This window comes from Cricetulus griseus, chromosome 3 (assembly GCF_003668045.3).
Source record: "Cricetulus griseus strain 17A/GY chromosome 3, alternate assembly CriGri-PICRH-1.0, whole genome shotgun sequence".
In the NCBI taxonomy this organism is placed as follows: Eukaryota; Metazoa; Chordata; class Mammalia; order Rodentia; family Cricetidae; genus Cricetulus; species Cricetulus griseus.
The window spans coordinates 31,817,588-31,829,901 of NC_048596.1; the positions used below are offsets into that span (position 1 = coordinate 31,817,588).

Consider the following 12,314-nt stretch of genomic DNA (forward strand, 5'->3'; position numbering starts at 1 on the left):
ACACCACATTTCCTCCCTCCACCACAGCATTGCTTGTTTCAAATAGTAATACAAACTAACAAAGAAGCATGTGTAATGGTAGCCACAAACTGCAGACAACAGTTTCTGTCTGCTGATATAGACCACCCCAAAGCAATGACAGTTTCAGCAAGAGTTGCTGTTTGTACTGAAAATCTTCATTACTCTGTTGTGATAAAAAAGCAATGCATATAAAATCAATCATTATAAGAATAAGCAAAAATTCTGTTGCTTGAGAATAGCAACTGGATTATTTTTTTATCCTACTTCTTAAGATGTACCTACAAACCTGTATGGATATGTTTAAACTACTATTTTTCCATTAGGCTGTTCAACTTTGTTTATCAACAAGAACCCTTATATAATGGAGATGTAAGTCTCGTTCTGAAGCATCAAAGGTAAACACAGCCTCCCATGATATCTAGCGTACACCTTTGTTCACGGTGTCACTTTATCAGTCCTATGATACTTTCAAACTTTGAGAAAATTCTGTGGGTTATTAATGTGGAGTAAGTTTTAGCTTCACAGACTCTTATGTCTCCTAGTTTACTAATTAGCTTTCATGAGCAGTTGAAGGAAGTGGAGTGTGAATTAACAGAAAAACAGAATGACAGAAGAGTCTTCTATCCTGAAATAAGAAAAGCTTTAATTTATTCAAATTTGTTTTAATTTGACTCAAGAAAACTGTATACATATCCAAAAACAAATCCAAATCAGAAAGCTATGTAAAGTATAATAAAATTGTGTAAAAATAAAAGAGAATCAAGTAATAGCAATATACCCAAAGCACTTTTATCTCTCTAGTTAGCTAGCTCATAAAGGGTTAGAGTAGTCAACTTAAAAATACAATTAAATTAATAGCTTTCAATTACTCAAAAAAGGATGTAACAGGTGGACCAGAGTAAGTAGCACATTATCATGACACTGAGTAAAATAAATACAAATCAAAGAACCCTACACTTCCCAATCTTTGATGTTTCACTAATTCCTGTGAAATTTGATGTGTGAGGTAGCACATGACTGCAAAAGTGATTCCAACATAAAGGCTCAGTAAAAGCTTATCTAATGTATACCCCTACAAGAAAAAACAAAACAAAACAAAAAACAATTCTTTTAGCCTTCAAAAGTCTATGACATACTACAAATAATAAATGATGTATCTTCAAAACCCAAATACAAGTTAAAATTAATGGGCTTTTTAATTTTGTCTGAATATTTTATGACTAGAGCAAAGTACACAGTTTCTCCTAGTGTCACCATTTTTGATCTATGTGTCATCTGAACTTTGTCCTATATACTTAATGCTATGTATAGAAATAGTGGAACGAAAGAGGCAGCTAATAAATAATAATCTTGAGTCATAAAGTCAGGACAGAGGGGTCATGCCACATCACTGGGAGATGGTGTTATGGTACAGAGCAGACTCTCACCGTTCTTACCAAAGGGTTTTCTAGTCTCTCTTACATGGAAACTAACTGCTTTCCTTCTTTGTTTCTCCTAAACTCTCTCTAGCCTGGAGTTGTTTTATCTTACCAGTGTGACCAAAAGATTAATTAGGTCTTTGTGAAATAGCACATCTTCCATACCTGATAACCATAGGGGGATGTGAGCAAATCATTTAAAAGCAAAGTAGACTTTAAAATGCACTACTGACTTCCCCAATGGAATGCCTGATATTTACATCCCACATTTTGTTGACAGATAATCTTTCAAAATAGTTAGAGCCAGGTTAAGTATAAAATCAACATCCTTAGAACACTAAATAATAAAGACCTTTTAGAAATCAATGCTTACATTTTATAAAACACTGAACATTAGATGGAACACAGCCACAAACTAAAAGGCTTTTGTTTTTTAATTTCATATTGTATTCCAGTACTTTGTAAATTTGTAACTAAGAAAACTAAATAAAAAAAAAATACATTGAAAAAGGCACCGTCTACATTGCCAGTTACTAACTTTGCTTCTAACAAGTGTATATGCATTTGGCTTGGCTAGATACATATAACTAACAAAAGCTTCTAATCTGGAAGTTAAGTTTGAAGGTTTGAACAAACAAGAAAATAGTTCAGTATTACAGATGATGAGTAGATAGCACAGAATTAGCTAGAGCTTATTGGATGAACTTATACAGTAAACACATAAATAGAAATCACACAAACAAATCAACTTTAATGGAGAATGTGGTCTTAACCTACAAGAAAGGATAAGTGGGAAGGGGAATGAAACCATGCCCCTAGTTTCTCCAAGGAGCCCACATGACTGGCTAAGAAGCTTAGACAGCAAAGCTTTAGTACTATATAAACACTAATTAGAAAGATCACTGTTACTCTGAATTCAACTGCTAGACTCCAGTGTTAAGTAAGCAAGCAAAGAGCAGGGCAACTCTTTAAAAAAAAAAAAAAAAAAAAAAAAGCCACAAGGGGAAATTGTAAGTTTCAGTACAGAGTCAACAGTACTTCAATGAGTCAACACTCAGTGCCTAGATTTTTGAAGTACACTGAATTTTTTCTTTAATGTAGACAGTCTTAAGGCTAGGTTGGCCAGTACACCTTTGTGTGATGCTGGATGAGTTGGGTTAACCTACTGAGCTTCAGTTTCCTCGTGTACAAATCCAGGTTGGCTATATGACCTCTAAGGTTCTTCCAGCTCTAAAAATTCTATGAAATTTGAAATTGAAATTCTACTACAATTTAAATGTCTTGGGAGCACAACTGTGGCATTTTTATTTACATTTTTATTAGTGTTTATTATTGTTTCTTTCTCATTAGGGTTTATGAGGTCTCCAAAGAAGAGAAAGTTCTGACATTTCTACCTTATTTTTCTGTGAACCACTTGCTTACCCTTATGCCAAATAAATTAATCATTTAACAAAGGTTTTATCAAAGCTATTTTATCTTTATGTAAAATTAAAGAACAGAGATGGGTAAGGAAATGAAAAGACCTAGGCAAACCCACACTAAAAGCTCATCTGTAGATACGATGGCAGTGAGCTGTCAGATGACCAAGCCCTGCTGCTACCTGCAGTCCTGGAGTTAGTGCTATGACTTCTCTAGGGGGTGCTTCATGGACAGCTAAGAATCACTGAATTTTTGAGCTGGAAGGAAATTCAATTTTGTTATTGCCTGATGGATTGTTTTAGTTCCAGACCTACCTTCTTTGATCCTCTGCTCTACTTGGCTCTCTGGTAACACAGACCTGGCTAGGCAGAACTGGCATTGATGCTAGGTCAGTGTAGAATGAATAGTTGAAAGTATGGGGAAATGAAAATAGCAGAGAAATGGCTATAGGAGAGAAGGGAGCAGTGGAAAATTTTAGTCAAGGAAGTAGCTGATGCAGTTTTATATTTTAAAAAATGTTATTATTAAATGGTATGTACATTGTTTGATCCATGAATTTATGTATGTTCAATACATTTTCTTTTAGTGCATACTGTAAGTCAATGTAGGAGCTATTCCTCCTTTAACCCTTCAGAGTGACCATTATCCTGTCTCTCATTATCTTCATTCAAAAACAACTGAAAATAACATGAGAGCTGAAGTAAACTAGTGAGATAGAAGCAGAGAGAAGGCAAAGAATCATGGGAATAGAAACTGATTAAAAGAAGCTAGTGTGGTAGTGTATGTGTACAGTCCCAGCATTCCGGAGGCTGGGACAAGAGAACTGTGAATTCCAGACCAATTACACAGTAAGGTCCTATCTCAAAAGGAAAGAAAATAAAAAAAGAAACTGACTAAAAGAAACTAACCCAAGAATAGGGTCTGCTACATTTCAGAATCAAAAGGAGAAAGAAAATATTTAGGACTTTGAAACTATACATAGAAATTTCTTTAAAGAAATTTCAGTTTACTTACTGCACCAAATTAATTTTAATTGGAATTAATCCATATCAAATGTCAATCTGTCAAAATTGCTATAAGAACCTGCTAACTTAAATGTGGTATCAGGATGAACCCGTAATTTGGGAAAACCAAATAATAATAAAATTATAAACAATAAGTTTCTCAAATGTTGAGAAATTTGTAATCTGGATCCACTGTTAGGTGAGTAACTACTGAAACTATAAAGTCAGCTGTACTGGGTACTAGTCAAATCACTGCTTTCCATGCAATGGACACACTTTAGGCTATGCAAATCCGCAGAGCCAGATTAAGCAAAACAGAGGCTTGAGGTAAAATAAAAGTATCTTCTCGGAGGGGAAAAGAAATAAACTTCTAGTTCTTGACACTATTAATGGTGAGGATATACTCTGTATCAAAAGGAAAGAAAAAAAAGGCAAGGAAAAAACATAAAAAAGCATTGAAAGAGATATAGCAATGGAAATAAAAACTGGTTCCAAGTGACACTTCACCAATGAATGAGTCACTAGTAGTCGGTAAATGAACACGGACCTGTACAACATGCCAATGCCGATGTCCAAGTAAAGTGCTTAATCCCTGAGACTCCAGACCTCCATCTGCAAAAGGGCTCTTCTCCCGAGAGGGCATATGATCAGTGTGTGCCAAAGAACTCTTGGGATTTTGGGTTTGTGAGGCTTCTCCACAGTTCAAGTACAAGCGATCTTCTCCCTGAAGCAACACCTGTTCTTGGTTACTCTGGACAGGCAAAAGGGGAAAAAATACTCAGCATTAGGTAGGGACAATTAAATAACATTCTGTTTTAGTTTTATTTTTAAACATGTACTACATCTCAGTATGGATTTTCTTTTCTTTTTTTTTTTTTGGATTTTCTTCAGATGATCAAATCTACATAACTATCTCATATATATTTAGATAAGAGTATATTTCAGTGGCTTTTATTGTAAGTGTTTTTGTACAGTGTGTTTTGTCAATGCCTTGCCAATTTTTTGCAGGTTTACAAACATTTGAACAGTACGGTGATACTCTGAGAATCACACCTGAAAAAGTATATGTAAGTATACATTGTTTACAGTTGACAGTCCAAGTTTCTATGGGTATTCAGACAAATGCAACAGCAAGGTCTTTGGTGAACTGAAAATGTTACTCTGGCTAGGCAGACTAGCCTGCTTGCTCTGGAATCCCCACTCTACCTCCTTCCTGCTGGGACCACAGACAGGCTACCATACTCACCTGCCTTTTACATAGATAAGTTCTGGGGATTCAAAATCCATTTACCCACTCACTGAGCCATCTCTCCAGCCCCAGAGGGTGCTTTAAAGTGATCTGGAATGGGGAGGGGGTAGGAAATATACTTGCTTTTATTTTTCTGGGAATCCTTAATTGTCAACTATAGTATAGAATTCTGAGATCTCGGTTCTTTTCACATTAATTTTTAATGTGTTGTAATTTAAATAACTTGTTACAGCAAATATCTTCAAAAAGCCTTCAAGCTTTTTGAAGCCAGTACCTTCAAAATAGGTACTGAGATGTATACTCACAGCATATAACTGTAGCACATTAAAATATATGATCATATTATATTAATCAGAGAAATAAAATGGGAAGTTTATATTGTACTTTGTAATATTTACTATAAATATTACAAAATATCTATATTGTAATGAGGCAATGCTTTCCAAAAGAGTTCTCAGACATATTTTCTTCAAAGAGTTCCTTAAAATTTACAGCTGAACGAGTAAGAGGAACATTGCTTTTTATATTTTTGTGTCAGATATGACCACAGCTCTGGAGTCCTAAACTACTCTTTGTTTTAAAGCCTTTATTTCACATATGAAAACAGAATGTTTTGTTTTGGTTTGGGCCTGTGATCCTCTTGCTTCAGCCTCCTATGCACTGGAATTACAAGTGTGTGCCATTATACCTGGCCTCAGAATTTGTGTGTATTTGTGTGTGTGTGTGTGTGTGTGTGTGTGTGTGTGTGTGTGTGTGTGTGTGTGTTTGTGTGTGTGTGTCAGAGAGAGACAGAGAGATTGAGATTGTATGTGTATGTGTATGTGTATGTGTATGTGTGGAAGTCAAGTGAAGATCTTCCTCACTTACTCTCCACCTTACGTTTTGAGACAGGGTCTGTCACTGAACCTGGAGGCTGCTGACTCCTGTTTCCACCCTCCTAGAGTGTCCTCTGGAAACCACAAGTGCACACGGTCATGTTCAACCTTTACCATGGGTGTGGGGGGTCAAACTCATATCCTCAAGCATGTGAGTGAAGCAAACACTTTACCAATTAAGCTATCCGCCTAACAACCTACAATGTTCTTTGAGGTTTTTTGTTTGTTTGCTTTAAATCCTATGGAGCCTCTAGCAATATTTATAAGTAGTATCTAAATGGAACACATTTTGGATAATCTTTCTCAGATAAAGACTAAATTATTCACTTGGCAGTAATGGTGCACCCCTTTAATTTCAACTCTTGGGAGGAAGAGGCAGGCAGATCTCAGTGAGTTTGAGGCCAGCCTGATCTATAAATTGAGTTCCAGGACAGCCACAGCTGCACACAGAGAAACCCTGTCTCAGAAAACTTAAAAAAAAAAAAAAAAAAAAAAGACTAAATTATTTTTCTTTCAAGTTGCTTGTGGTATTATTTTCTTTTAAGAATAAAACAAAAAAAAATTCCAAAACATGTTCAGAAATAAGATTTTGGCATTAATTTTATAAAAATATACAAATCACAGGAAACATACAACAAAAGTACAGTTAAATTTAGGAATATATCCAAATCTGTGGGTCATAGAAAAGGGTCTAAAATTCTGCTAAGAGACACTACAACAAAACAAAACAAAAATGCCCACAGCTTTAATTACTTACCATGCAGGGGTTTACAGTGAGTACACTCTTGATAAACTGAAATAGCAAAATGCTGGGCTGTTTAACTATACTCCTGAGGTCAGACTCAATCTCGGTGTTTTGAGAACCAAATCCACTGATCACCCACAAATGATAGCCTTCTGCACCCCAGCTCTTGAAGAAATAAGAGAAAAAAAGTCAAAGCAGCAAAAAGTTATTTTTATCTCCCTTATAACTTCAGTTAAATATTGAAAACAGTCAATGTATGAAATAACCAATGACACCATTATTGTCTTCTGAATGCTGGAGAAACCATGACAAATAACAGAGACAAGAATCACACCCAGGGCTCAGAAAGGTGGCTTAGCAGGTCAAGGCGCTTGGTGTGGAAGTATGAGTTTGATCCCCCAGAACCCACATAATGGTGGAGAGAATGAATGCCATCAGGTTGTCCTCTGACATCCATAGAGCAGCATGCTCACACACACAAAATAATTATTGTAAAAAAAAAAAAATCACAACCATCTAGTCATCTAGTACACCTTATCTATTTCCAGAGGAAATGTTCTCAGCTTCAATTTCAGAGTTCCAGTTCTAAAAATCCTTCTGTAACATCTCAACTTAATTTACCTGCTTCTCAAGTAGTGAAGAAACATCTACAATAGATGTAGCTTTGTATACAGCAAAGAGCACCAGTGTTTTCATTCCAGCTTGACCTTTTTGTTACACTGTCTTGGCCTATCTGGTTTCTCTAGATAGAGGTTTCTTCAGTTGTGGTATACAGTGAAAAGATTTAAATGAATTTCCCCAAGCCCAATCAGAATTAAAATCCTGTAACTAGATTCCATCATAGTATTTTTCAACATAGTAATTTCTAATCTGTAATCCAAGAAAATGGTGAGTGAGGTTCAGACTGCTGCAAATTGTTAGAAGCTTAATAATTGTTTATTTCATGTGTGTATGCACAGGTACACAGGGAAGCAAGAAGAGGGCTTTGATATCCTATTGTATTGCTCTTTCTTTATTCCTTTGAGACAGGGTTTCTTTGAATCTGGACCTAACTAAATACTTGGATACTTAGTTTGTGGCTATAATACCAACCTAGTGAACCTCTGATAATAATGGTTGATACATGCCATTCAACGGCACTGGCTAGTTGTAACATGAAAAATGTAAGACCCAGGGACTGATATTCCGGTTCAAGCTTCAAGCTGAACATCAGAAAAGCAAAGCAGCTGGGCACTAGCTCTTACCTCTAACTCTGCTCAGACCAAACAGGTGATCCTCAAACTGCTCCTGACTTCACTGCTCAGATTCACTCAGACTGCTATGCTCTCCTCAATGTGGCTAGAAACTAAACTCTCAGACTGAATGCCAGCTCTGAGACCCTGTTCCTGTCTTAAGTACCTCACAGGAGTCCTGGGATTAAAGGTGTGTGATCCCAAGTGCTGAGATCATCTTTGTGTGAGCTGTTTGTGTTTAGGACTGGATATATTTCATGTAGCTCAGTGTGGCCTTGAACTAACAGAGATCATCTACCTCTACCTCCCATGTGGCTGGATTAAAGATATGTATCACCACTGCTGATCTCCATAGCTTGAGGCTGGTTTTGCTTTCTGAATCCTTGGGCAAGCTTTAATAAGTCATAAATAATATATCACCACAGCTGGTAGTTTCAGAAATATTATTATACTGAAAACTTACACTTGTTTATCTATATATGAGGGGTGTGTGTGTGTAAGCCAGATGATGTCATTTGTCAGAAGCTATCTACCTTATTTTTCAAGACAAAGTCACTCCAAAGGCAGGGTAAGAGGATTGTTAGGTCAAGGCTAGCCTGACCTATATAGTTTGAGGCTAAATGTTGGTTACACAGCAAGAAACAGCATCAGTTTTTTGAGACAGGGTTTCTTTGTGTAGCCGTGGCTGTTCTAGAACTAGCTCTGTAAACCAGGCTGGCCTCAAACTCACAGAGATCCACCTGCCTTCGATTCCCAAGTGCTGGGATTAAAAGCATGAACCACTATCACCTGGCAAACCCCATCTTAAAGCACACAAATAAATAAACTTCACCAAAAGTCTGCTGAGATAAAAATGCTTTCTAATTTTATGTTTTAAATAGAAAGTACTTACCATAGAACTAATCTTAAGGGGATCTTTTTTGGTACCATCAGACCTATAACTAAAACAAAATAGAAACTTGATTGTCTTCCAATTACATACTATGCGCATACCACTTAGTTACAGTTTGAAAAAGAAAATCAAACTGACTTTGCTTCTTTAAAACAGAAATACATAATAGTGCATGAAAATGAAATACTCATGCATTATTACATATTTTTATTTTAAAGAACAGCCACTTTTGCTTTTGTTTTTTTTAATAGCATTTTTTTTTTTTTTGAAGTCTCAAAACAATGTAGCCCAGGCTGGCATCAAATTTCCAGAGATCCCCTGATTCTGCACCCTGAATGCTGGGAATAAAGGTGAGTGCTACCAAGTCCAGCAGTCAACCTTAAATCTTAACATGAGGTCATACACACAACTGGGCTCAAAACAACAACAACAACTGCATTTCCCTAATGTTTTGTTGGGATCAGTAAGCAATTTTTATTGAATCAACTGTCAGTTTTAGGAGGGTGAATATTTGAAGAATCAACATATTCGCAACAAATTAAATTTGAATTTCACAAAATGTTTTGGTATAAGAATAAAATATGAATGGATGAACTAGAGATCGTGTTAAGTGAAATATACCAAATTCAGACAGACAGATTATCCCATTTTTCCTCATATGCAGAATCTGTTCATAGGACACGACAGTGAGAGGGAACTATGAGGGTAGAATAGTGGTCCTGGAAGTAAGAAGAGATGGGGAAATAAGAGAGGGCAGTGGGGGCTGGGGAAATATAGACAAAATACCGCATGAGTACAGTCTAGACTTAAATACAAATACACATATAACATGGCATGAAGAAGAGGGAGCCACTTGGTGAAAAGGAGGGAAAATATGAGCACAGTGCATTGGTGTGCACATGTGAAAATGTACTCACTAGGGGAATATGGGCACGGGGCATTGGTGTGCACATGTGAAAATGTATGAGCTGTCAGGGAAACATCAGGTTATTTATCTAAAGTTTCTCTTTATTCACTCACGCGAAGTCTCCTCCAAGTGTACAAATCAGCTGGGCTCCAAACACACTCCATAGAGAAAGACCTCCATATTCCCAGGTTACTATTACAGCACTATTGTCAGGAGACCATCTAATCATTTTAACAGCTCCTGTTTTGTTCCAAATGTCTGTGAAAAGATCGTGAGAAAGGTTAAAAAGATTGCTCAGAAATACTTAGTACTTTTTACACACTGTACGTTCAAACCTGAACAAGCAGACCAGCACAGGCTACTTGAATTCTAAGGTGAGTCCTGTTCATGAAGGGTACTGAGAGTTAAGTTGAAGGGACCAGCTTCCCTTTTGGCAGCCATAACGACTGAACACGCGCTCTATGACCTTGTCTTAGTCACGATGCCTGCCTCGTGACAAGGAAACAGTCAGAATTTAGTCACTAGAAAGTCAGATGCCTGCCTTGTGACAAGGAACCAATAAGAAGTTAGCTGGTGGCACAATGCTTTATGACCCTGGGTGTGCTTTACGGACAAGCACACAGAAATGATGCACAAAGCATAGCAACCACCCTGGGGAGGGCCTGTGGGCCATAACAACCAGTTGGCCAATCAACACAGGGCAAACCCTCCAAGGCTGGAGGCACACCAATAGTGAGCCTGTGCGTACCCCTAGACACTCCCCTTACGCTGCCCTGTAAGATCTCTTGGGAGGCCCTAGGAGCTGTCTTTTGCTAGCCATCCGCCATGGCGGGTGGGTGAAAGACCCTCGATAACATGGGGTTAGCTCGTTAAATTACAATAAAGCCTCATGCAGTTTGCATCAAGCTCTCGAATCTGCCTGGTGATTGAGGTGACCGCGAATGTGGCCTGGGACCCTGGATACCTGAGTTTTCCGGGGGTCTAACAAAGTCACTAGCCTTTGCCTGATCTAACATGCAGAACCTCAGAATGCAGGTGAACTGTAGGAAGTGAAGGCTGGTTTTGCCTTGATTAGCTTGAATAACTGTCAGTGTGTAATAATCTTCAAAGCTCTCAGACCAGCTTCTGTAAAATGGGGACAGGATTGCAGAAACAGTCTCCTTAGAGAAAAATACACACAAGTCTTTTCCAGAGTGAGCATGATAAAAATGAATCCTGGGAACAATAAGTATCTGTTTCTGTAGTACATCAAATACTATCCTATATGATTCTTCACACTGAAGTATGATGTTGAATGTCCCAAAATACTGGGACAAAGTACTTTCCCCTCTGAAGTCATCTGTCAAACTCTGAAAATCTATTATTAATGGTGACTCACACAGCATGTGAGGATCAGGAGATAAAGTTCAGGGCTTGCCCACATCAGGAAATCTAGTAAAGACACCCAGTAATGCCAAGATTATAAAGGTTGCATTCAGAGTACAAAGGAGAATAAGAGAAAAACTGCCATGTAGATGAGGGAGGGAAATTTTCCACATTTTATCCATTACATAGAACTGGAACAAAAGTCCCATGGTAGTCCTTGGGCATATATCAACCCAGTCCTCACTCTGAGTTATAATTTGGTTAATTAATGTGGTTGAAAAAAACAAAACACTTACACAGAGAATACAATGCAAAGGGTTCCAGAACAGTGTGGTAACCCCCAAGTGATCTCTGAAAGAAATGTAACGTAACCCAGGTCCTAAAGCACCCACAAACATCTGTCGAGAAACAACTTTCAGTAAAAAAAAAAAGAAAAAAAAATGCTAAGATACATAAACAAACAAATCCTAAGAAATAAGACACAGTAGAGGTAGACTCAAAGTCTTTGGATACTAGGATTAATGGAGACTGACTATAAAACAACCTCTTAGTTTTTTGTTTTTGTTCAAGACAGGATATCTCTGTGTTGCCCTAGCTGTCCTGGAATTCACTCTGTAGACCAGGCTGGCCTTGAACTCACAAAGATCTGCCTAGCTCACAACCATTCTTTTTGTAGCTAAAGAAATAAAGGAGGGCCAATGAGACACGTTGGTGGCAAAAAGTGATTGTCATGCTAAGCCCAAGGGCATGAGCTTGACCCTTATAACCCATGGAGGTGGAGAGAAGCAACTCTAAAGTTGCCCTTTGCCCTTGACATGCGCGCTGTGACGTGTATCTCTCCCATCTTCCTCAGTAATAATGAAATAAGAGAAGGAAACTGGGAGATTGCTCAGTTGATAAAATGCTTGCTATGTAAGCATTAAGACCTTGGCAGACATGGTGCCATGTGCTTGCCACCCCAGCACCTAACATACACAAGAGAAGACTATGATGAGGAGCAGAACACACAAAGGCCAGACAAACTAAACAGACATTTAAAAATAAAAACACAGTAACTAAATGTAAAACCAATGGGCAAGCTTAAGCAGACAGAGAAATTTACAAAATTTGAAGCCAGGGTAAAAAATGTAGAAAAAAATGCAGCAAGTATCTAATTAGAGGTAATGACTGAGAATTTTCCTCAACAG

The 12,314-nt window shown here is 37.6% G+C and overlaps 1 protein-coding gene across 3 annotated transcripts in view; it reads right to left on the reverse strand.

Moving 5' to 3' along the window:
• Ric1 (RIC1 homolog, RAB6A GEF complex partner 1) overlaps positions 1-12,314 on the reverse strand; it is a 95,189-nt gene that overhangs the window by 21,959 nt on the left and 60,916 nt on the right. For all 3 annotated transcript variants that reach the window (XM_027406428.1, XM_027406429.2, XM_027406430.2), the window contains 4 exons: positions 9,876-10,020; positions 8,856-8,904; positions 6,744-6,896; positions 4,410-4,613 (listed from right to left, as the gene is read on the reverse strand). In XM_027406428.1, coding sequence (XP_027262229.1) covers positions 4,410-4,613; positions 6,744-6,896; positions 8,856-8,904; positions 9,876-10,020 — 551 coding nt within the window. The remainder of the gene's footprint in view (positions 1-4,409; positions 4,614-6,743; positions 6,897-8,855; positions 8,905-9,875; positions 10,021-12,314) is intronic.